Here is a 24,071-nt window from a genome sequence, read left to right as displayed (position 1 = left end):
GCCCGCCCCACCGACACCGGGGGCGAGGCCGCCCGGCCCAGGCGGCGCCGCGGGGCCCGGCGAAGGACGCCCCGCGCCGCACCCCCCACGGCCGCCCTGCCCCGGGGGAAGGTGACCTTCCCTAACGGGGCACGGCGGAGCCCCTCAAGCCCCGGAGCACCGAGGGCGCCGCGCGGGGCTCCGTCACCCGAACCGCCCGACCCAGCGCGGTACCGGCGGACCCACCTGCGCGGCTCGGCCGGGCCCGACTTGGCCCAGCGCCGGGGCCGCCGCCCCACCGGTGCCGCCCCGGCCGTGCCCGGTGCCGGTGCCACCGCCTCCCCCCGCCGCGCGCCGGCTCCGTCCCGGATCAGCTGGCGGAGTCATGACGCAGCCGCCCCCGGCCACGCCCCCCGGCCACGCCCCCGAGCCAATCGCCGCCGGTACCGCCGCCGCGCGCCGCGCCCGCCCCCGCGCCGGGATTGCCACCCGCTCCCGCCAATGGCGACCCGGCGCGACCAGCGGCTTAGCCAATAGGAAGGTGAGGGCAGCGCTCTGCCCCGCCCACCCCCCGAAGGAGAGCACGGCTCCCACCCGGCCGGGCGGCGGTTGCCTTGGGAACGGACGGGTCCACCCCGCCGCGGGGCGCGCCGGGAGTTGTAGTGCGGCGCGGCGCTCCCGGCGTGCCCCGCGTGCTGTGAGTTGGCATTTTCAAGAGGGTGAAGGGGCGGCGGGAGCAGGGCGGCTCCGAAGGGGCTCGACCCTTCCGCGGGCCCCGGGCGGGGCGTGGCGCTGCCGCGGGCACGGCCCGGCCGCCCCCGCCCGCCCTCGGGCGGTGCCTCCCTGTGCCGGGGCTGGTGACACAGCCCCGATTCCGAGAAGTTGCTCTAAGTCCTCGACCAATCAGAAGTGAGCGCTCTCCGCGAGCACCAATGGGCGGGCGCGGGGGGCGCGGCCGCGAGAACTCGGCTGACCCCGATGACTTGGCAGCGCCGCGCGATGACTGGACAACTTCTTTAAAGGGGCCGCGCCCGCCGCGGGTGCCGGCGGGGGAGAGCGCAGCGCAGCGGCGGCCCGGCCCGGTCCGAGCAGAAGCGCTCACCCGCTGCCCCGCCGGCACTCCCAGCGCTGCCATTCCCGCCCAGGGGTGCGAGGGTCGGAGCTGCCGTGCCCCTTTAAGGCCGTTTCCTGCCCTTCGTCCCAGTAACAGCTGATTGCAGCGGGCCAGGGTCGGGGGACCAATCGGCGGCCGCCACGTTCCACCCACGTGTCTCCCACGCGCCTCCGCGCCATGCAGCGCTGCCCGGCGGGAGCCCCCGGCGCCCTTAAAGGGGCCGCGCGCGGTACGGCCGCCGTGGCTGTCATGACCGTGTGCCCCGTGGGTACCGCGGAACCGCCGCTACCGGAGGCCCGACAGCGCCCGGGAGATGGCGGAAGGACCCGGCTCGGCTCACGGGCACCGGGGCCGGGCACCTCCCGTAGCGTGCGGTGGCTCGCGGGGCAGAGGGCGGCAGGATCCCGGGGCGGCGGAGCTGGAGCTACCCCACTGCCCCACACCGGCTGCCCCGGGCACTCACCTGCCGCCGGTAGGGTCCGCCCGTGGCGGGTGAGGACCCCTTTAAGACCGGCTGCCTCGTCAGCGCGGCTCGCCGGCTCCAGCTGACAGCCCAGGGCGCCTCTGACGTCACGGTGACGTCACGCCCCGCCGCCGCGTCACGCCCCGCCGCTGCCCATGCCCGGCCCCGCGCCCCGGCCGCGCGCGCCCGCCCCGGCCCCCCCGCCCCGCGGCCGCTGGAGGGAGCCCGGGCCCGGCCCCGCTGGGGCCCGGCGGGCAGCGCGGCCCGGCCCCCCCCCGCGCACATGGCGGCGCGGCGGCCGCATGTGACCGCCGTCACCTGACCAACATGGCCGGGGCCGCCCCCGCCGCCGCCCGCCGCGGCTGAGCCGCCGCCGCCAGGTAACGCGGGGCCGCCGGGGTGGTGAGGGACCCCACGGGGGGATGAGGGCTCCCCGGAGCGGCCCTCGGGGCTCAGCCCGGCTCTGCGGTCCCTCCGGCGGTAGCGAGGGTCCCTAGGGGCTGGGGCCGCTGGACCAGCCGTGGCCGTGCTCGGTGCCGGGTCCGTGTTGGGAGCATCACCTGAGTGTCCCCCGTGGCCGCTCTCCGGGCCCTCAGAGGTCCCTTTGTGTCCCCAATACGGGGGTAATGCTGGCGATGCCCTCGTGTACCCCCTCCAGCTGCGGAGGAGCCGTTGTGTCCCCACTGCCAGCCCTGGGGCTGCAGATGTCCCCCTCCATATCCCATCGTGGTCCTTTTCGCTGTGAATGTCCCATTGTGTCCCTCAAGCCTGGGGCTGAACAGGTGCCATCCCGTCCCACTCCCTGGCTGTGGATGGTCCATTGTGTGTCCCCCCAGCGACCCTGGGCCTGCAGAGGTCCTGTAATGTCCCTTCCCCCATGTCCCTATCGTGTCCCCCTGCCAGGGGCTGTGGGAGCCCCACCATGTCACTCAGCCAGGCTGCAAAGGTCCCACCTTGTCCCTCTCCACCCCCCCCCACAGGCACAATGACCAAACTCCTCAAACCACTTTTTTTTTGACCCGAGTGCCGATGGGGAAGTGATGCTTGCTGCTTGCTGGGACGGGCAGGGCGGTTCTGTGCTCTGTTCGCTCACAGCCTGTCTGGGCCACCTTTCTCCCAGCAGAATCCAGCATGGAAGGCTTCCTGCAGAGCGTGGAGAAGGACCTGAACATCGACCGCCGGCAGCTGGCCCCCGAGAGGACCCACGTCACCGCCTTCGTGCCGGCCAAATGGCTGCAGAGCCTCAAGGAGCGCCGGGCGCTGCCGCCGGCCTGCCCGCGGCCCGAGGGGCTGAGCGAGGTGGAGCTCAGGACGTTCCTGCAGCACTCGGTGCAGAAACTCCCAGCGGGCTGGACACGGGTGGAGATCCACGGGCTGTGCAAGGCCCGCCTGGGCTACCCGCTGCGGGTGGCACAGCTCCCCGAGCAGCGTGGCGGCAACGTGGATACCCTGCACGGCTTCATGCAGAGCGTGGCCTCCCAGAACTACCACAACCTGTGGGGCCGGGCCCACGGGCTGTACGCGCGGCCGTACCGGCGCCCGGACGCGCCACCCACGGTGCCGGCGCTGGACGCGCTCCGGGCTGCCCTGCACAGAGCCTACGGCTGCCCCGTCCTCCAGCTGGGCAGGAACGTGCCTGGCACGTCCCCCGCCAAGGAGAGCGTGGCCAAAGGGGCGTCCTTGTGTCCCAATGTGCTGCAGGCTGAGGCGCTGCTGGAGTCGGCCGACATGTTGTATATCATCTACCCCTATGTGCAGTACTGCCTGCACGACGTCGTGACCTTCAGCCCGGCCAAGCTCACCAACAGCCACGCCAAGATCCTCTTCCTCCTCTTCCACGTGCTGCAGGCCATGAGGGCTTGTCACCAGGCGGGTTTGGCTTGTGGAGATTTCTCCCTCCGGGACGTGGCTGTGGATGAGAAGCTGTGCAGCCGGCTGCGCGTGAACTTCAGAGGGTACGAGGGACCAGGGGAGGAGGATGAGGAGAATCTGGAGGGTGGTCTGGAGCGAGAGGGCAAGCAAAGCTGTGTGCAAAGGCAGGAGGTGACGTGCAGTGCCTGCCAGAAGGACCTCCGAGACCTGGTGTTGCAGTGGGTGCACGGGCAGGTCAGCAACTTCGACTACCTTATGCGTCTGAACAGCCTGGCTGGGAGGAGAATGGGAGACCCCAATTACCACCCGGTTCTCCCGTGGGTGGTGGACTTCACTACCAAAAACGGCAAGTTCAGGGACCTAAGGAAATCCAAGTTCCGTCTCAACAAGGGGGACAAGCAGCTGGACTTCACCTACGAGATGACCAAGCAGGCGTTTGTTGCGGGGGGCTCGAGTGGGGAGCAGCTCCACGTCCCCCATCACATCTCAGACGTCCTCTCGGATATCACCTACTACGTGTACACGGCCCGCAGGACACCCAAGGCAGTGCTGTGCTGCCATGTCAGGTCCCAGTGGGAGCCCAACGAGTACCCAGCCAGCATGGAGCGCATGCAGAGCTGGACACCTGATGAGTGCATCCCAGAGTTTTACACAGACCCCTCCATCTTCCGCTCCATCCACCCGGACATGCCCGACCTGGATGTGCCGTCGTGGTGCAGCTCCTACGAGGAGTTCATCCAAGTTCACCGCATGCTGCTGGAGAGCAGGGAGGTCTCCCAGGACCTGCACCACTGGATTGACCTCACCTTTGGCTACAAGCTGCTGGGAAAGGATGCAGTCAAGGAGAAGAATGTCTGCCTCCACTTGGTTGACAACCACACGCACCTGACGACCTACGGGGTCGTGCAGCTCTTTGACCAGCCCCATCCCAGGCGCATGGTGGGACCTGCCTACACTCCTGCTGAAGCTCCAGCCATTGCCAGGCCTCTGCTCCAGAACATCCGTGAGACCGTGGTTTTGGAGGACATCCAAGGCCAGGTGACAGATGCAGTCAACGGGCTGGTCCTGGAGGCTACTCCCAGTGAAACCACCTGGTCTGGGGAGAAACCCATGGCTGGTGAGGATGATTTGGAACAAGGCACGGAAGCTCTGGATTCCATTTCTGCTCCTGGGAGAGCCGCTGACCAGCCCTGTGCCGCTGTGCCTCCAGCACAGGCCTCCACCCTCCCTGCTTATGTCACCGAGGGCAAATCCTCAGGGGTCCGACCGCTCCGTCGGAGCAAGGCAGGGGCTGGGGATCAGCTGGACATGAAGATCACACTTCCTGAAGGCTTCAACCCGCTCCAGGCCCTGGAGGAACTGGAGAAACTGGACAATTTCTTGGTTAAAGGCTTAAGCAGCGAGATGCAGCTGTTGGAGCAGCCGTGGGAAGAGCCACCCTTGGCTCTCTCAGACCTCTTCCAGAGGGACATGCAAGCTCTGGGCATCCTGGTAGCTGAGATTATATTTGCACCGAGGCTTCGTCCTTCCAAGCCCGACGCGTCGCTGTTGGAGCGGTTCCTGATGGTGAGGAACCTCTGCCGTTACCATCCCAAGGAGATCCCGGCCCCGCTGCAGCACGTGCTGCACGTCCTGCTGCAGCTGAGCGTGCCTGTGGAGAAGCTGCTGAAGAGCAGGCTGGGCAAGGGCGCAGTGCAGTTGTTTGAATACAAACCCATCTCCCAGGGCCTCCCCCCACCCTGTCCCATGCAGCTCCTCAGCCCCTTCAGCTCCATTGTCCCCTTTCCCACCTACTTCCCTGCTCTGCACAAGTTCATTTTCACCTATCAGGCAAAGAAGATCGAGGATGAAGGGCAAGGACGGGAGCTTGTTTTCCAGCTGTGGCAGCAGCTGGAGGGGATCCTTGCTGAAATCACTCCTGAGGGCCTGGAGATTCTTCTGCCTTTCATATTATCTCTGATGTCCGAGGAAAACACCGCTGTCTATGCAGCGTGGTACCTCTTTGAACCCATAGCTAAATCCCTGGGGCCCAAGAACGCCAATAAATACCTGCTGAAACCCCTGATCGGAGCCTACGAGACGCCCTGCTCCCGCCATGGCAGGTTCTACCTGTACACAGACTGCTTTGTGGCCCAGCTGATCGTGCGCCTGGGGCTGCAGTCCTTCCTCCTGAACCTGCTGCCCCACATCCTGCAGATCCTCGTGGGCATCGAGAGCTCGCGGGAAGAGAGCAAATCCTTCCTGGGCACCGCTGAGGACGATGAGAGCGGAGGGGAGAGCCCGGTGTCGTGTGTGTTTGGGGAGGAGATCAAGATGGATGTGGAGCACAGCTCTGCTGCACTCGACCTCCTGGACTATACCTCTGGGGTCAGCTTCCATGACCAGGCCTACCTGCCTGAGGGTGAGGACTTCCAGAGTGGCCTCTACGTCGGGGAATCCCTGCAGCCCCAGGAGCAGGAATCGCTCAGCCTCGGCCGGCTGAGTGACAAGAGCAGTGCCAGCGAGGTGTCCCTGGGCGAGGACAGACCTGCAGATGGGGACTCCCAGAAGACAAGAGCAGCTTGAAGTCCATGGACAGCAGCCAGGACCTGAAGCAGAGTGAGGAATCAGAGGAGGAGGAAGAGGAACATGAGGAAGAGGAGCAGGAGGACGCGGTGGTCGATGCGGAGCTGACAGTGGTCGTGGATGCTGCTGGGGCCTCTGTGGATGTCACCCTGGCTGATGACAGCAGCGAGCCAGAGGAAGGGGAGGGAGAGGAGCTGCCAGATCACTCTGATGACAAAGAGCAGACCATACTGCTGGGTAAGACCCTGCCAGTGTCCTGGATGTTGGGCAGAGCCTGGGGAGAAGCAGATCCAGATTTGGGGGTGTTTATGGTCCCAGCCTGGGGATAGTGATGAAACCAAGGTGAGAGGCCAGGACTGCACGTGTCTCTGAGAGTCAGGGTTGGGGCAGTAGGGACTGCTAGACTGTCAGATAACTAATCTGTGCTGTGCTGTGTCCTTGGGGCTGCTGTTGTTTTGCAGACACAGCCTGTAAGATGGTGAGGTGGCTCTCGGCCAAGCTGGGCCCGACCGTCACGTCCCGCTTCATCGCCAGGAACCTGCTGAGGCTGCTCACGTCCTGCTACGTCGGTAATGCCTCCCCAGGGCCCAGGGTTGTGGTCTTTGTGAGGGTCCCCAGGACAAGGGAAGAGATGGGAATCTGACTCCATGTTCTCAGAAGGTTGATTTATTATTTTATGATATTATATTAAAGAATGCTGTATTAAAACTATACTGAAGAAATAGAGGAAGGATACATCAGAAGGCTGAGCAAGAATAATAATAAAAACCTGTGACTCCTCAGAGTCTGACACAGCTGATGGTGATTGGTCATTAAGTCAACACAATTCACATGGAACCAATCAAACATGCACCTGTTGGTAAACAATGTCCAGACCACATTCCAAAGCAGCAAACACAGGAGAAGCAATCAGATCATTATTATTTACATTTTTCTCTGAGGCTTCTCAGCTTCCCAGGAGAAGAAATCCTGGTGAAGGGATTTTTCAGAAAATATGATGGTGACACAGGGTGGGCTGTTCCCCCAGTCTGTCTGCTTGGGTGTGGCTGCTGCTTCAGCTCATGATGTGTTTTTCTCTGGGCAGGCCCCACCAGGCAGCAGTTTGTACCGAGCAGTGATGAGAACAGTCCCCTGAGCACAGGAAATATCTACCAGAAGCGGCCTGTGCTGGGAGATCAGGTGTCCAAGCCAGTGCTGGCCTGCCTCGTGCACGTGGCATATTTGTATGGAGAGCCTGTCCTCACCTACCAGTACCTGCCCTACATCAGCTACCTGGTCAGTATTGCCTTTTTCTCCTCTCTGCTGGGACAAGAGCTGTGTGCAGGCACAAAGGGAAGATGTAAAAAAAATAGTCCAGCCTCACCAGGAGCTTCTTGTGTATAAACTGAGCTTGGCTGGACTCTGACTGGGCCAGTATGGGCTGAGCAGCTGTGTTGGCTGAGAAGGGCAGGAGAGGCACTTTCACCTCCTGCCACAAGCTCCAGACTGCTCCCAGCAAAGCACATGGCTCTGCTCATACCCTTCTTTCACTGTCAGACCTTGTGAAAGCAGAGAAAAAGAATTTATTCTGCTTTTCTGTGCCCAAACAGAGCTGGCACAAGGGTGGGATTGTGATAACAGGCAGGAGGAGCAGCTTGTGCTGCTGTGAGATTGCTGGAGTGAGTGTTCACAGAGGTCTGTGTGGGTAGATAGGGCTGAACTGGGGGGAGACCAACAGGTTTTCAACTGAATAAAAAGCACTGGCAAGGCTCACCAACTTTTCAGCTTGAGGTTCATAGCAAGAAGGAAATGTATAATGCAGCTGGTTGAAAAACTCAATTTTTCATTAAAAGGAAAAGGGTTTGAATGTTTTAAACAGGCTTATTTTTCATATTGTTCTCTCTTTAGTGGTTGTAAACACTTTGGTTATGGATTCTCGTTTAAATGGAAAACTTCAGTAGCTTTCTGATAATTTAAACATAGAGGAAAAGAGGCCACAGCTGTTCATTTAAAGAAAACAAAAAGGCATTGTCAGTTTTTCCAGTGTTGAAGGGGAGATTTTTCAGGGGAAAAAATCCCATTTTTCAGCAAAAAATCATTCTCCACCCAGTTGCAATCATAGCTCCAGCTGTTCTGCTTTGCTTTCCTAAGCTCATTGCTTGGGGGCACAGAGGGGATTAAATACCCCTGTGAAACAGCATTTGGCAACCTGATACTGGAGCCATGGAACTGGCGGGTCACAAATAGGATAAAGTCAATCCTTCTTGCAGGATTTGGCAGGGTGGCTATTTTGTGAGAGGAAGAGCCTCTGTGATGAGCTGGAAGATGGCAGGTGTACAAGAAATATAGCAGGAACTGGGAATTGTCTGTGGGTTTTGTTACTGGCTCTCTTTTCTTGGGTGTTTGATTTGTCTAGGAGTTAGGAAATAGGACAATCTGTGAAGAAATATTTGAGTGTTGCTGCTGATGTTATTAACTCTTTGGCACTGCCATAACAGCAGCAGTACATTGTCAGCAGAAAAAGGATGTGCAGTTCTACCTCATGAAATTGTTAGCAGCTGGATTTCTAGAAGTCAGCAGCGGGTTTGCCCATAATTTGTGTTTGGATATTTCATGCAAGGACTGTTCCTCTGCAGACTGTGGGATGAAAACACTGATTTTTGCTTTTAAAATGTAAGGGTTTCCCCTCTCTCTGTGCTGGCAAATGATGCTCTGGGGTGTCCAGGGTGGTTTGGGCCAGTGTGGGGTGGTTGAATCTTGCTACTGAGCTTCCCGTTTGTGGGGATGTTGTACTCTGCAGAGGAAATCTGTGAGCTTAGGGGTGTCATTCCCCATTTTCTGCAGGCTCATCCCTTGTGCTGATAGGTGCCTGTCAGTTTTTGGACTCATCCCTTTGGACACATTTTGCTGTTGAGACTCAGTGCTCAGGTTCCTCTTCCAGGAGCTGTGCCCAGCAGTGCTGTGCTGGGTTCGAGGCTGAGCTCAAGTGGCCCTGGGGTCACCTTTGCTGTCTCCTGCTGGGGAGGTGGTGGCCCTGGCACTGAAGGAGTCCCTGTCACAGGTTGCACCCGGCGGCGGCTCCGGCGGTGTCCGGCTGAACAGTCGGAAGGAGGCCGGGCTCCTGGCTGCTGTGACACTGACACAGAAGATTGTGGTGTGTCTCTCTGACACCACACTGATGGACATCCTGCCCAAGATCAGCCAGGAGGTGCTGCTCCCAGTGCTGGGCTTCCTCACTTCACCAGCTGTTGGGTAAGCACAAAATCAGGGATTTGGGAATGGTTCTGTGGGGACCATTGATGCTGCCAGGGCTGGGGGTGTTCCTGCTCTGGTGTGCATCTCCTTGCACTGGTGCACTGCTGAAAGCATTCTGGTAACACAGAAAAGGCAGGAAGCATGAGGCAGAGGATGGAAAAAAAGGGATATGTGGTGGGCAGGCTGGTCATGGATGTCCTCTGCAGTTTCCCCAGTGGAGCCCAGGCCCGTGTTGTCCTGTGTGTGAAGACAATCAGCCTCATTGCCTTGATCTGCCTGCGCATTGGGCAGGAGATGGTGCAGCAGCACCTGAGTGACACAGTGAGGAACTTCTTTGGGGCATTCTCGCTGCTGCAGGAGCTGCAGGACCAGGTCAGTGGTGTGGGAGAAGTCCTCCTGTACTTCTCCAGGTGTGGGAATGTGATGGGCATACCTGGCTGTCTTTGTGTGGTAAGAGCATCTCATCTTGGGGTTTATCTGACATTGTTTATTTTGTCCAGGGGTTGACAGCAGAGTCGCTGAGCAGCTGTGAGGTGCCAGTGATGGAGGTGCCCCTTTCAGATGGGAAGCTGCTGCCTCTGGATCCATCTGTGCTGGTGGAGTTACAGAAGGTGTTCAACCCTGAAATGGCCTACATCACCTACATCCCCTTCTCCTGCTTGCTGGGTATGCCTTGGCCACCAGCTCCAGGGATCTGTGAGGGAGCTCTGTGCTCTGGGCATGCGTGCTGGGTCTGAACTCCAGGGGGGGAACCCACAGCTTCTACAGCATGGCTTGGGCTGAATCTTGGGTTGGGAGCCCTCTGGACTTCGGGCTGCCTTAGCTGGGAGCAGATACAGCTGACCTGGAGGATGCTGTGGCCACATCCCTTATGGAGGGGCATGATGATGATGATGATGATGATGGGGACATTGCTTCCCTTGCAGCCACATTGTCCCTGTCTCCTCAGGTGACGTTATCCGCACGGTTGTGCCCAACCACTCTCTGGTTGAGAAGCTGGCCAGCCTCCACCTGGAGAACATGAACCCCCAGAACCTGCAGGCCGTTGGCCTGGAGCAAACACCGAGTGTGGTGGGCTCTGACCAAGACCCTCGAGGGGCTGAGCCCTTCTCCAGCCCCCAGGAGGACACTCACTCTGGCACTTTTGGCAGTGTCCTGGTGGGGAACCGCATCCAGGTGCCCGTGGACACGCAGCGGGAGGGTCTTGGCTTGCTCCACCTCAGTGCTGGCCCTGATGGATTCACTCCCAGCTCATCCAGCGAGGAGAGTGCCCTGAAGCAGGACCTGCCCCGCAGCACCCACATGCTCTGTGGGAACTGGCTGGCCTACTGGCAGTACGAGATCGGGGTGAGCCAGCACGACCCCCGCTTCCACTTCCACCAGATCAAGCTGCAGAGTTTCTCAGGGCACTCTGGGGCCATCAAGTGCGTGGCACCGCTGGGCAGCGAGGATTTCTTCCTGAGTGGCAGCAAGGACAAGACAGTGAGGCTTTGGCCTCTGTACAACTACGGGGATGGCACCAGCGAGGTGCCCCCACGCTTCACCTACGCCGAGCACAAGAAGTCTGTGTTCTACGTCAGCCAGCTGGAGGCACCGCAGCACGTGGTGAGCTGTGATGGCACCGTGCACATCTGGGACCAGTTCACAGGTAAGGAGGGAAAGGGTGAGGAGTTGGAGTGAGCTGGTCCAGCCCTTACAGGCTGCGCTGAGTTTGGGTGGCTCTTGTTAAAAACCAGCACAGAGCTGGAGATTTTGCTGTGTGACTTGTCCTGCTGTAATATCTGTCATCTTTTCATAGGCAAGCTTCTGCGGACTTTTGATGAGTTAGACAGCAAAGTCCCCATCACAGCTGTGACCACCATGCCACCTCCCTATCACAGCATCTCTGTGGCCAGTGCAGACTCTGTGCTGAGGTTCATCGACCACAGGAAGCCAGGACTACAGGTAGGGACATTGTGCTGCGAGTCACCTTCCTCCATCCCTCTGCTTAATGCTGGGATCACAGCTGGCCCAAAGCCCAGATCCCAAAGCCAGCTGTGATGGCTCCATGGGAACCAGCTTGTCCCTTGAATGCCAGCTCCCCTGAGCTTCCCCATCCCAACTGGAGTGTCTGTGTTGCAGCACGAGTTCCGCCTGGCCAGCGGCGTGAGCGCGGGGCTCATCCGCTGCCTGGCCGTGAGCCCCAGCGGCCGCAGCGTCATGGCTGGCTTCTCCTCGGGCTTCATCGTGCTGCTGGACACCAGGACAGGGCTCATCATGCGGGGCTGGCCTGCCCACGAGGGAGACATCCTGCAGATCAAGGTGAGAGGCTCAGCTGGGATCAGGGTGGGGCCTCATTGAGGTTCTGAGGCTGTGTGGAGCATCCTTCCTTCAGGGTTGTGTGCTCCATGCCTTGCAGTGGCCCTAAAGGGCTGCCCAAGCTCTCCTGCCCTGTGGTTAGTGCTGCTGCCAGCTGTTCTTGGTCCAGCTCATGCTGCCAGAGTTCAGCCCTCCTGGGTTTCAGTGCCTGCCAGGCAGGTCTGCAGCAGGGGCAGGGAGGAGTCATGGCTCCTGTGAAGGAGCAAATGTGTTGCTTTCTCCACGGGGCTCTGGGCTTCCCTGGGAGAGTGTTGCTCTAATGAGTAACTCTTGTCCATATTTACCCACCCCAGGGAGCAGTGCTGGCTCTCCTGTGTCCTCGACCCAAATGTGGGTTAAACAAAGTTCAGCAGTGTGGCTTGTTTACCCTCTCATTAGCTCTGGTAATAAGCAGCTCCAGGCTTCTCCTACCTTCAGCAGTATTTTCAACTGTGAGAGAGCCTCCCAGTTCCTTCTCCTGAGAAGAAAAATAGTTTTGCAGGTGATTTAGTGGAGAGGGAGACTGCATGGTAATCCCTGTACCCACTGCAGTAGCAACAGATGATGAATGAGTTGTGTTGGGTGTCAGGGCGTTGTTGAGAAGAGGCCCAGCCCATCTCTTGGAGGAGATTGCCAGCTACCAGAGCATGCTTTACCTTGCAGTGTCCACTCAAGGCCTTGCTAACATGCTCAGTACCATCAGCTGCTTGGAAATGACTCTGACTGTCCTGAGGGATTGCACTGTGACCACTGGGTCACTGGCAGCCACCTGCTGCTCTCATGGGCAGCACCAGATTGTGAGTTTTTACAGAAACCCCTGTTCACTGGCCTTTCCTCTCCTGCAGGCTGCAGAGGGCAACATGCTGATCAGCTCCTCCTCAGATCATTCCCTGACTGTGTGGAAGGAGCTGGAGCAGAAACCTTTGCACCACTACAAATCTGCCTCCGAGCCCATCCACGCCTTCGACCTCTATGGTAACGAAGTGGTCACTGGCACTGTGGCCAACAAGATCGGGGTCTACTCCATGCTGGAGTCCTCAGCCCTGCCCAGCAGCACCACCAAGCTGAGCTCAGAGAACTTTCGGGGTACATTGACCAGCCTGGCAGTGCTGCCCACAAAGTGCCACCTCCTGCTGGGCTCGGACAACGGCGTCATCCGGCTCCTGGCATAGTGACCCCGGCCTGGCAGCCTGTGGCTGTCCCTGGAGCTGGAAGCCAGCAGCATGGCTTTTGGAGGAGGCACAGTCAGATGTTTCTGAGCAGAGGATGCAGAGGGAGGTGTACTTGTTACGTCTCTAAGCTCTTTCTGTATCTTGAAAAAGAAAAAAAAAAAGCCATAACTGAGAAACCTCCACTGCTGCTGGGAGAGATATTGGGCGTTGTAGGTCACTGTCACCCCTGCAGAGAGGCCTGGAGCTTTCCTTACCGTGTGTGCCTGATCCCCAGGGGACTGTGAGCTGCCCTCCACAGGAATAGGGACCACAGGTACCCTCCCCCCTTCAGTTAAGGGGTAGGAGGTGCCCCTTGATAAAACACAACAGTTTAGCTACTGCCACCTGCACTTCCCCTCCCCTTCCTCTCCTGAACCTCTGAACAGCCCCACTGGGATGGCAGAAGCTGGGCCTGGGAACTGCTGCCTTTGGGGCTGCATCTCCTCCTCCTGTGGCTGGTGCTCAAAGCCCAGAGGAGGTGCTCTGTGAACTTCAGGTTCTGCCAGCTGAGTTGGAGCCTGCATGGGAGGAGGAGAGGCTCAGCAGAGCCCTTCTGCTGCCGTGCTGGCTCCAGGGCAAGGACTGGAATGGAAGGCAGCCAAGGCACAAGCCCCATCTGCCCTTCAGTTCCTGTCAGAGTGGGCTGCTGCAGAGGGGCAGATTGGGGTGGCAATGTGACTCTAAGGAGGCCAGAACTAAATAACTAGATACTTCCATGGGGATTTTGGCTTCTGGAGCAGCGGGGTAGGGCTGTTGTTGGTTCCTACCCCAGCATCCCATGATGATGTGAGGGGTGAGGAATGCCATGTGTGCTGTGCACTGGCATTGATCCTCAGTAAATCCTAATCCTCTCCTCCGTGCTGCTCAGGCTCCTGGGGAAGACAGGACAGCAAAAAGGTGCTCAGTTTTGTGCCCTCCTGCCCTTGTAGGGTGAGAGGCAGGAGGCAAGAATGCAGCATGGTCTCTCTCTTGGACCTTTCCTTTGGGACAGCACTGTCTGTTCCCACCCCAAAGGCACAGAGGATGCTCTTTGCCCCACCAGTAGGAGCAGTTTCCTCCCTTCTATGTCAGCCCTTTTCCCATCCATCCTTCAGCCTAGCCAGAGCCAGTATCAGGGGAGTGGGAAGCTCTTGGGCAGAGGAGGAGCCTGCTGTGGGTTGTCCTGGGAGGGGAAAGGGCTTCCATCCAGCTGCCAGCTGCAGGGAGCTGGGGAGGTGAGTGGTTGGCCAGTGCTGTCCTTCCCTACCCAAGGGGAGCTCTCAGTCCCGTGTTGCCTATTAAGCATTTGCAATAGATGTAAATATTTACTTCTAATATACTCTTTGAAAGAACTGCAGAGATCTCTGTGTGTGTGTGTGAGCTCTGTGCTGGAGGGGCTGGGTGTGCTGCCTGCAGCTCTCCTGCTGCTCAGCCCAAGTGCCACCTCCTCCCTCCTGCTCCTCTTGTGCTCTGGGGGAGCCCTGGATGTAGGACAGGACTCTGCTGCACAGGATTTGCTTTCCAGGGGGAAGTAGCTCCCAAATGTGGTTGGAGAGTTCAGATCTGTCACTCACTGTCTGGGTGAGCTTGGAAACCAAGAGTTCCTGCAAGGAATGGAGTGGAAGATGCTGCTGGTGCTCCCTGCTGGCCCTCAGTGACTCCTCTCCCCCTGAGGACAGGGGCAGGGGCAGGAAGGATCACCATCACTTCTGCATGATCACAAATCCACCCTGGGCAGCTCTGCTGGAGTTCTGCCCCTCCCCAGGACTGTTCCTCTGTGCCCCAGCAGTTATGTGCATGCCCTGGGCACTGGGACCAGCTGCCCTGGAGAGCTCTGGAGCGTGCTGTGCCCCAGGGGAGGGAGCAGCTGCTCTTGGCTCAGCCCAGCCTGGCCATCAGAGCCTGCTGTGTGCAGCCACAGCACCCTGGGCCCCTGCCCTCTGTTCAACCAGCAGCAGCAGGGACTCCAGGAGGGAAGAGCTGGGGGTTTCAGCAAAGAAAATTCCCAAACCAGACAGCCCTGTGGCAATAAACACTGAGCCCTGCATTTTCACTGAAGTTTATGAATAAAAGAGAATATTCCTAGCACGGGGAGTGAATGCAAAGTGGAGCCACTTGCAAATTACTGCTGCTGGTGGGAGTTTTGGACTGCTAAACTCAGTGTTAAGGCTGTCTTGAAGGTACAGCAGCCCAAAAGTGTGTCCCCATCTCCAAATGCACCAGAGATTCACTCCTCTCCCCCTAAGAAATGTTTACCCGGATGCTGTAGGTCAATATTTGCCTGCCAAATTCTCAAACAGGGGGTGGTGCTGAAGGTCACTGCTGGGAGGGGGGGCTGGACTAGAGCTCTGTGTGCCCCATGCAGAGCTGCTGGACAGGCTAAAGCAGCTGCCAGCTCCAACGTGGACATCAACAGCCTCAGGTAAGGCACAAATCAAAGGGTTTGACAGAAATGAGGGCTCCTGCAATGGCCCTCTGGGAGAGAGGGGTGAATTTGGCAGAGGGTTAAAGGATGGGCACCACCAGGGAGGAAAAGGGGTATTTGGGGTGGAGGAAGGGGAAGAGTGAACTGGCCTCAAGTTATCTTCTGCCAGCGGGCTCTCAGCCCAGCAGTTCTGGGTGAAGTAAGGACTGCTTGGAGAGTGGAAAGGAGCCCCAGGAATTAAATGTGGACACCACGCCGGGGGCAGGGCTTTGGCGTGGGGGTTTTATGAGAAGGAAAAGGTATTTTATTTCTGTCTGAAAGGGAAAAGTGGCTGTGTGAAGCGTTGGCCAGGGAATGGGTGGGGTTTCGCTGTGACCCCTGGAAGCCCTGTCCACACTGGAACTGGAGCACGGAGCAGGGAGAGGCGGGGTTTGCCAGCAAAGGGGGAAGAGGAGTGCTGGGAAGGGGAGGACTCCCCCTTCCAGGACATAATGCTGGGAAACTGCTGTGGTATTGCACTTCATACCTGCAAATTCCCTCCCAGACAGCACTTGCTGAGCACCCGCAGGTCAGTAGCCCTTCTCCCAAGAGCCTGGGGCACAGCTGAGGATGCTGTGCCTGTATCCCTGTGGTTTCCATGGGAAAGGAGCAGAATGGCTCTTGTCTCCTTCCAGAGGCACGGTGTGTGCAGCACTGATTAGGGAAATGCCATTTGCAATCCAGAGAAACCAGGGCAGCAGGGTCAGACAGGCAGGTTCCAAGCCCAGCCTGGCTGTGGCTGTGAGCCCCTGCTCCTCTCTGATTTCCCTGCCTTGGCACCAGACCCAGGAGCCCTGTGGTGTTTCTTTGCAGCATTGTTCATCTCCCTATTGCTTTCCACCAGCTTCTGTGCCAACCTGTTTGGCCAGGTTGATAATTTTCTCCCTGTAGACCTGAATAGGCTGAGCTGGCAGCTGGAAATAACTCCTCTCTCGGCTGGTCCTTGTGTTCCAGGAAAATGGGGTTCCTCTGGGGGCTGCTCTGCCTGGCTGCTCTGCACAGCCTCCCAAGGGTAAGTTGCTACTCCAGCAAAGAGCAAGGGAAGTGTGGTGGCTCCCTGGGCCAGACCATGGGGCAAATACCACCCAGAAAAGCCCTGGAAGGCAGATTGGTGGAGGATACTGCTGGGGGGTTCACTAGCAAGGTTTCTAATCCTTTACCCAGCTCAAATAGTTGTGGATGTTCTTATTTTCATTCAATATTTATTATATATATATATATATATATATATATATATATATATATATATAATATTTATAATATTATATACAATATTTTCAGTATTATTCATATTTCTATAGAAACTTTTCTTTTGGAACCTGACTTCAACTGTATTTGGTGACCGTGACCTTCAGGAGTTAACAGGAACTTTTTGAAAAGCAGGTTTTTCCTCCCCCCCCAGCTTTTAAATCTGGATCCCTGTCAGAACTGAGATTGCAAAACCCCACTGCTCAATCTCAAAAGGATCCATTATTTTGTGCCAGACTGGCCTGATCCCTTTCTAAACAAATCCAGTATTTGCAGTGTCTCCCAGCTGCTCCTCACCTCCACCTGCCCATGTCAGACCCCACCACCTCTGGGTCTGCACCCCAAAATCCTGCCCTGGCTGTACCTTGTGGGGACTGCTACAGCCAGGGCTGCAGTGGGAGCAGGGAAGACACACTCTGGAAATTCAGAGGGACCTGATTCTGGTTTTTTGTTGATTTTTTTTCCCCACAGCTGGCACATGCCATTGACCAGCAGCGTCTCTTCCTGGACAAGGATGGGAAGCTGAGGGTAAGCACTGACAGGTTCCACCCAAGGGGGCTGAAGTTTTGCAGTTTTTCCTGAGAAGGGATGAGCCCAGGCAATGCCAGTGCCATGAGAAAGTCCATCTTTCTGCAGGCTCTACTCCCAGCTGCTGCCAGTGCTCTGCTCCTTCAGGTTGGAAGCTCCACCCTAAATAACAGCAGAGTGTGGAGTTAACATCAGTGTGGTGTGTACAGGGGCTGGCAGGTGGATGATTTAATTTCTGATTGATAAGGAAAGGTGAGGGAAACCACCAGCTGTGAGGATGACAGGGAGAAAGACCTGTAGCTGTTCCAACCCATTGAACCTGGGATGTTTCAGATCATGCAAATGTGAGGAGTAGTGGCAGTGCTAAAGGCTAAAGCTTAGAAGAGTGGAAAATGAGGAAATTTAGAGAGAAGAAGAATGGAATAGAACACACAGGTCAAGAAAACACAGATGCCTGGAGGAGGAATTGAGCCAAACTGGATCAGGGCTGTGACAGCAGCAGAAGGGGTGACCAGTGTGAGGCAGGTGGGCACTGCTGAAATGTGTGAGGGGAGGAGATGAAATCAAGGCTGAGGATGATGGATCTGTAAATGCTGAAGGCACAGGACATGTGCTGAGCTGGTGGTGGGCCTTGACCTCAAGCTTTCCTGAGAGCAAGTAGAGGAGGAACCCGACCCTGGGTCCATTTTCACAGGATACAAAACCTCTTTTCCAAATCTTTATCCTCAGAGTTAAAAGGAAACTGAAGCAAAACCAGAGTGAGCAGTCCAGCTCTGCCCAGTTTTCTCAGCCCACTGAGGTGTGCAGTGAAAGTCCATGAGGGTGTCACTGTGCTCCTGCTTTCCCAGTGCTATCCTTGTTTCTCCCCAGGATGTGAAAAGTGCTGGAATTTCACAGTGGGATTTGCCTGGAGCCATCCCAGCCCTGCCAGAGGGAAAGATGGTAGAATTTAGTTATGACAGCTTCCAGGAGAATGATGGACCCATGTCAGCATTCCCCACCACCCTGCCAGACACGAGGGATGACTGGAACTCAGAAGATGAAGCCGTAACTGGGGCTGGGGGTTGTCATAGGAAGAAATCACCTGGGGAAAATGCCTCTACTGAGAAGGAAGGAGAGGCTGGAGGTAAAAGCTGTGAGATGACTTGGAAGAAGAGCCAAAGGCTGGCAGATGGCTTGATGAGATTCAGCATTGATCTCCTGAGAAAGGTGGAGCTGGAGTCCAACAGAACCAACGTGATCCTGTCCCCCTTCAGCATCGCCCTCGCCTTGTCCCACCTGGCCCTGGGTAATTCTTAGTGGCAAAGCCACCATTCCCTGCCCTTCCCCAGCTCCTCTCCCAACCAGATGCAAATGAAATACAGTCCCTACCACTTATCCTTGCTGCTGCAGCTTTAATTAGGCATGATTACAATTGAAGCTGCCCTCTGAGGCTCCGACTCTCAGATTTCTCCAGCCTCTTTTGTGAGGCACAGCGTGTTTCTAACAAGAGGCAGCCAGAGGAACATCCCTGTTTTCCACTCTGTGGGCATGAGACCTAACAGGAATTTGATTTTTAGGAGCAGCAAATCAGACAGAGAAGGATTTGCTGGAGGTGATGCACCTGGAGTCAGAGCCCTGCCTCCACCAGATGCTGGGCACCCTTCGCAGGAGGCTCACAGAGTCCACCCTCAGCCTGGGGTCACGTCTGTACCTGCAGAAAGGTGAGAGAGGGGGCTGGACTGGTGTAGGACAAACCTCCCAGTCACAGAGAGTGATGGAAGCACCCTGGAGACATCAATTTCCCCTATTTCCTCCTCTTGGGGAGTGTCATATCACGCTGAGCAAACCTTTTCCATCATTCCTCCCCTTTGCCAGGGTTTGAGGTCAAAGAGAAGTTCCTGGAGGATTCAGAGAAATTCTATGGAGCAAAGCCCAAGACCCTTTCTGGGATCAGTCAGGACGACCTCATGGCCATAAACAACTGGGTAAAGGATGTCACTCATGGAAAAATTCCCTCCTTCCTCCAGCAGCTCCCTCAAAACACAGTGATGCTGCTGCTCAATGCCATCTATTTCCACGGTGAGCTCCACAGGCCTTCCTCATTTCTTTCAAGAGGAAATAGTTGGAACTCCAGTTTTCTGCAAGCCCTGTAGCTGAACAGCCTCTCCTCTCCTCGCTTCCTGCTAGGCAATCTGCTTGTTCTTGTGCATCTGCTGTTCCTCTTGCTTAGATTTCTTTACAGTAATAATTCCCAACTGCTTCACATGTGCTAAAAATGTTACTTGACAGCAGAGCCAGGACACAGCAGGTGGGACCTGCAGTATCTTTGCCTCCTGCTTCAGGATCCCAGGCAGTGGCACATCCCTGCTCATCTACTCAGTGATCTTAAAGGTCTTTTCTAACCCAAATGGTGAACCAGGTCGTTTGCAGCTCTGCACACCCACCACAGAGCTCAGAGGCAGCTTCTGTGGATTTCTCTCTGACTACAGCACGGTGGTCGGCCACATCTTCCTTTTTGAATTCCCTGAGGGCTGTGCACAGACCAAACTCTTCCAGTGTAAATCTACAAACGTTTTACCTTGGTCTTGGAGCAGTGTTTCCCCCTCTGCAGCACAGAGGCAATACTCCCCATTTTTCAAAGCACAAACATAGTTTCTTTTATCTCCATAGCCTTCAGTAGTCTCCCACGCTGAGGCATGAGGATTAATCCATGTTCTTTTTGTTATTCCATAGTTTCTCTCTGGATGATAAGAGTTTCCTGCTGTTAGGGCTCTTCCAGCCTTGGTACTGACTTCTCTTCACTGTATTTTCATTTCCCTGGTCACTACTGGCCTTGTTAGAGAACTCAAGATAGGAGGAGTGTCAGCTCAGCAGTTTCTGGTTTTCTACTCAAATTTAACTTCATCACTTTCAAAACTTTTATTTTTACAGGGTTTTGGAAGAATAAATTTAATGCAAGTTTCACTGGGCCAGATGTGTTCCACCTTGACAATGAGTTTGTGGTCCCAGTTGAGATGATGAAAGCCCACCAGTACCCCCTGAGCTGGTTTACTCTGGAGTCCCAGGATATTCAGGTAGGGATCTCTCAGGAGTACAGCAAATTTTCACTGGAACTTCCTCTTGCTGTGGTATTTTACTAACTGCAAGCAGTCCCTCCAAAAAACCAAATTTTTTTTTTTTTTTACAGGCATAGCACACAAAAATTTAATAATCATTCTTTGTCCTTACTTCCAGCAAGAATGTTGAAACTTCCCTTTTAATCTCTAGGAAAAACCACAAAGAGATATTCTGACTAACTTGGAATTAATAGAATTTTAAAGCCCTGAGTTAAAGACAAAGGAGAAAATATGGAAAGGAATTCCCTCAGACCATGTGCTGTTGGAGCTTTTCAGAATCCAGAGTGGGACAAGCTTGTGGGCTTTCACTCTGCCATGTGCTCAACCTTTACCAGCCAGTGGCTAATACTAAAATCTAAAGCTGTTATTCCAACAAATTCTCCTCTGGAGAAATCAGATCCCTCCTTCTCACCAGGCTGTTTTCATCTGGGAGCAAGAGTGGCCCTGTAGACCAATTAGAAAAAGACTAAATTAAAATGAAATTAAATTTGTGGACTTCCCTTCCTTTTCCCTGAATCCTTCTCTGGTTGGTTTTATTTCCAGGTGGCCAAGTTTCCCTTCAAGAGCAATGTGAGTTTTGTGGTCTTTGTACCAAACCACAACTCCAGGGACACCTCTCACATGCTGGAGAACTTCCCTTACAAACAACTGTGCAGGCTTTTCCCCAGAGAGGTGCCCACCACGGTGAAGATCCCCAAAATAAAGTTGGATTACCAGCTGGAACTCAACCAGGTTCTCAGCCAAATGGGTAAGGCCTCTGGCAGGGTTTGCACAGAACAAGATCAGTCTGTTCGCTGACACCAAAAGCTGCCACCCTTGTTTCTAAAGCTGTGCCTCACAGCTTGCTCCAGAACTCCAAACTCTCCCAGCTCTTCTTCCTCTCCTCCTCCTTACTCCTTGCTTGCCTGGCACCAAATGTTTTGCTCCAACAAGATGATACTACAGAGAATTCACAGCTTCTCACAGCCATTACGAGTTCTTCCTGTTGTAGCCAAGACCAACTTCCCCCGTGCATCAATCTCAGTCTCTTACTTTGTCATTTCATTCAGTGTCCAGGACATGGAAATTGCCAACAGAGAAAATGCAGATCACAAAACCTGGAGCTGAAATAAAACACCAGGGGCTGCCTTTCCAGATGAGAATAATTTAAGAGTTCACATTGTTTTTTAAGCAAAGAATTGCTTAAAAAAATAATCTCTGTAGAAGTGTTTTCAGCCTAGCTAGAAAGTCTTCAGACTTATTGCTGCTTTTTAAGGATGACTTCAAGTTCTTACACTACTATTTTTAAACAGGTGGAATTTTTGTTTCTCTTGTCAGTTCTCCAGTCCTCCATGGTGGGCAGCACATGGAGCAACAGATCAGGGAATTGCTTTCTTCAGACAGCTCTGAGAAAACTCAGAACTCACAGCACCAACTTGGTCTCATTTCTCTGCAGGCCTCCAGGAACTGTTCACGAGCCCAAACCTCCAGAAGATCACAGAGGAGCCTCTCTTTGTGTCCAGTGTACAGCACCAGGCCACCCTGGAGCTTAAAGAAGACGGGGTGGAAGCATCTGCTGCCACCAGTGTCATGCTGTCACGTTCAGTCTCTGCCTTCAGCCTCGACAGGCCCTTCATCTTCATCATCTTTGAGGATGAAACAGGGATCCCACTTTTTATTGGCAGTGTCCAGAACCCCAACCCAGATGCTGTTCCCCAGATCCAAGAGCCACAGGACTCAGGTGAAGCCACAGAAGCCAACAAGCACCGCGTGCCCAAATAACAGAGGGCACAGCTGAGTGTTCTGGGACTACTGCCTGACCCTCTGGAGCAGCTGGGAGAGGCCACAGGGGGCAATTCCTTGCTGTTTTCCTTTCCAGATCCCTAGAGACCAGTCCTGGGATTTCTGAGCTTCTCCAAGTTGAGGCTCCCCTCTGTTGAACCTGAAAAGCTTGTTCTGCCTGGATTTCCCTTCCAGGGCTCTCAGTCATGGAAGGGAGACTTTCTTGTCCCCAGACTGTTATTAGAGTCTTCATTAAGATCTTATTAGAGTCCCCTGTAGCCTGGAATCATCATTAGCATCTGGCAGCTTGGACATCAGCCAGGGCTGTCTGAACGTGGCTCTTCCTTCCGCAGTTCCTGGGAACACGAATCCCTCCGTGTTCCTCTGAAAACCATCTGTGCCCACCTAGACAATGACCTCCAGAGCAACTGGACTAGAAACCAGTTGCCTTCTCTACGATGAGTCACAGCCACTTCCAGGCATGGGTTCTTTTCAAAGATTCCCTTTTCCCACTCCTTGGCTATTTGGATCTGATGTAGGAGGCTCTGCTGTAGGAAACCCCTCCCTTTGGATCCTTCTTTCCAGCCCTTCTTCTACAGGCTGGGTAATTTTCCCTTTCCAGCCCTTCTTCTAGAGGCTGGGTAATGCTATATTTTTCAAGGGATATTTTATAAAGTGTTTTTTAGTAATCTTTATGTTGGCAGAATAATAAAGAATAAAGCAGAATGTATTTGCTGAAGGTGTTGCATTGAAGAACCCAACAGAGAAAGGGAAAAGGCACAGAGATTTAGTAATTGCAAAGATGGGGAGGAAAAAAATCTGGGCATGACAGAAGAAAATAAAGGAGGGGCTGTGGCAAAGGATCTGCTTTTGCTACACCTTGTCACAGGGAACAGCAGGGGCTGTGAGGTGAAATGGCAGATCTGTGAAGGCTCTCCAAGGGCCAAGTCCAACAAGTTTTGGGCATCTCCCCTGGCAAGTGTGCAGGGGATGGATGCTCTCTGGGTCAGAGCTGGCTTTGTGAGATGGCAGAATTCCCTGAATTAGGGCATGAGCTCAGTGGCACAGGGTCAGGAGGGTTTGGCCTGTGAGCAGCAATGCAGGGATAAGCAAAGATGTAACAGCCCTTAACTTTTCTCTTGGGTAAAACCTGACAAATGCTGGGATCTGCTCAGAGGGTCGAAGGTGCTGATCTGGCATCTGTTACCTGTGATTTGTTCTTCACTGGGATGCTCCTGGCTCCACAGTGTCCATGCTGTGGATGGCTGGGACAGCTTCCAGGGAAAGGAGCAAAGATTTTGACACCTGTAGCTGAATGTCACTGCTTTTGTTTTGGCAAAAGACAATGTCCTGTTACAGCTTCCCTTTGGTCTGAGATGGGTCCTTGTTCCAGTGCAGCAGTGCCCTAAATGCCCATGAGGCCCTGGCACAGATTGTCCAGAGAAGCTGCTCCATCCCTGGAAATGTCCAAGGACAGCTTGGACAAGGCTTGGAGCAACCTGGGATAGTGGAAGGTGTCCTTGCCCATGGCAGGGGGGCTGAAACAAGATGATCTTAAAGGTTCCTTCCAAACCAAACTATTTTATGATTCTATCAAGGAATTCTGGGGGCCTTCCACCCAACCAAGCCATCCTACCACTTAAAAATTACAGTCCTAACTCAGGAGTACTTCTGTGCAAAGCAAGTCCTGTCCATAGTAATTTCTGCTTCCAAACCCCCTCAGCTGCTGGGTGGAAAGGATGGTGCTGTGTTCTTGCAGAGCAGCAGTCAGAGAGCCCAAGGGCCATCCTTCTGGCAGTGTTTTCCTCTCTTGGGAAGGCTGTCTTCCCTCAAAGGAAGGAGCAGAATGCTTCTGGGAGCCTCCGTCCCTGAATAGTCTGCACCATCTGCTGGCACAAGAGCAGGACTGACTCACTAACCACGAATTTAGGGGATGCAGGCAACTTTGGGGAATGAAAAGTCCTGGCTCCAGCCTCCAATTATGCATTTCTTCCAGTCTAAAAGGGGAAGAATGGCCGAAGATAATGCCTACCCCTCTAACCAATGTCATGACACGAACCCTTCAGAAAGAGGCTGTAATTACAGAGCCCTGCAATTTTAACAAGTAAACCCACAAGAATTCAGCCTTTCTTACTAGAGGGCACAGCTCTAGCCCACAGGGAACATTTTAGCTTATTTATTTATACAGATTCATTCCTAGCATTCAGAAATACCATTC

At 55.3% G+C, this 24,071-nt stretch overlaps 2 protein-coding genes across 5 annotated transcripts; both read left to right on the top strand.

Moving 5' to 3' along the window:
* Positions 1 to 1,798: 1,798 nt before the first annotated feature.
* Positions 1,799 to 14,111, top strand: WDR81 (WD repeat domain 81). The gene is given in 12 exon segments (XM_030231189.2): positions 1,799 to 1,936; positions 2,680 to 5,973; positions 5,976 to 6,230; positions 6,455 to 6,562; positions 7,078 to 7,268; positions 9,034 to 9,224; positions 9,434 to 9,599; positions 9,728 to 9,893; positions 10,177 to 10,875; positions 11,026 to 11,171; positions 11,349 to 11,528; positions 12,410 to 14,111. Coding segments are annotated over 11 exon segments (5,715 nt in total). The 5' UTR covers positions 1,799 to 1,936; positions 2,680 to 2,687; the 3' UTR covers positions 12,737 to 14,111.
* A 912-nt stretch (positions 14,112 to 15,023) lies between these two features.
* SERPINF2 (serpin family F member 2) lies at positions 15,024 to 22,583 on the top strand. Of its 4 annotated transcripts, none has more exons than XM_030231191.2 (9): positions 15,024 to 15,176; positions 16,173 to 16,230; positions 16,938 to 16,994; positions 17,865 to 18,282; positions 18,554 to 18,697; positions 18,852 to 19,055; positions 19,908 to 20,050; positions 20,636 to 20,840; positions 21,528 to 22,583. In XM_030231191.2, the coding sequence occupies exons 2-9, from the start codon at positions 16,177 to 16,179 to the stop codon at positions 21,851 to 21,853; spliced, it is 1,551 nt and encodes a 516-aa protein (XP_030087051.1). In that variant the 5' UTR covers positions 15,024 to 15,176; positions 16,173 to 16,176; the 3' UTR covers positions 21,854 to 22,583. The 4 variants fall into 4 exon arrangements, with proteins under 4 accessions (XP_030087051.1, XP_018774925.1, XP_018774924.1 ...); XM_018919380.3 differs by having other exon boundaries at positions 15,070 to 15,176; positions 16,110 to 16,230; XM_018919379.3 differs by lacking the exon at positions 15,024 to 15,176 and adding an exon at positions 15,325 to 15,747.
* The last annotated feature ends 1,488 nt before the right edge of the window (positions 22,584 to 24,071 follow it).

This window comes from Serinus canaria, chromosome 19 (genome assembly GCF_022539315.1).
Source record: "Serinus canaria isolate serCan28SL12 chromosome 19, serCan2020, whole genome shotgun sequence".
Taxonomy (NCBI): Eukaryota; Metazoa; Chordata; class Aves; order Passeriformes; family Fringillidae; genus Serinus; species Serinus canaria.
This window is presented reverse-complemented; position numbering and strand designations above follow the sequence as displayed.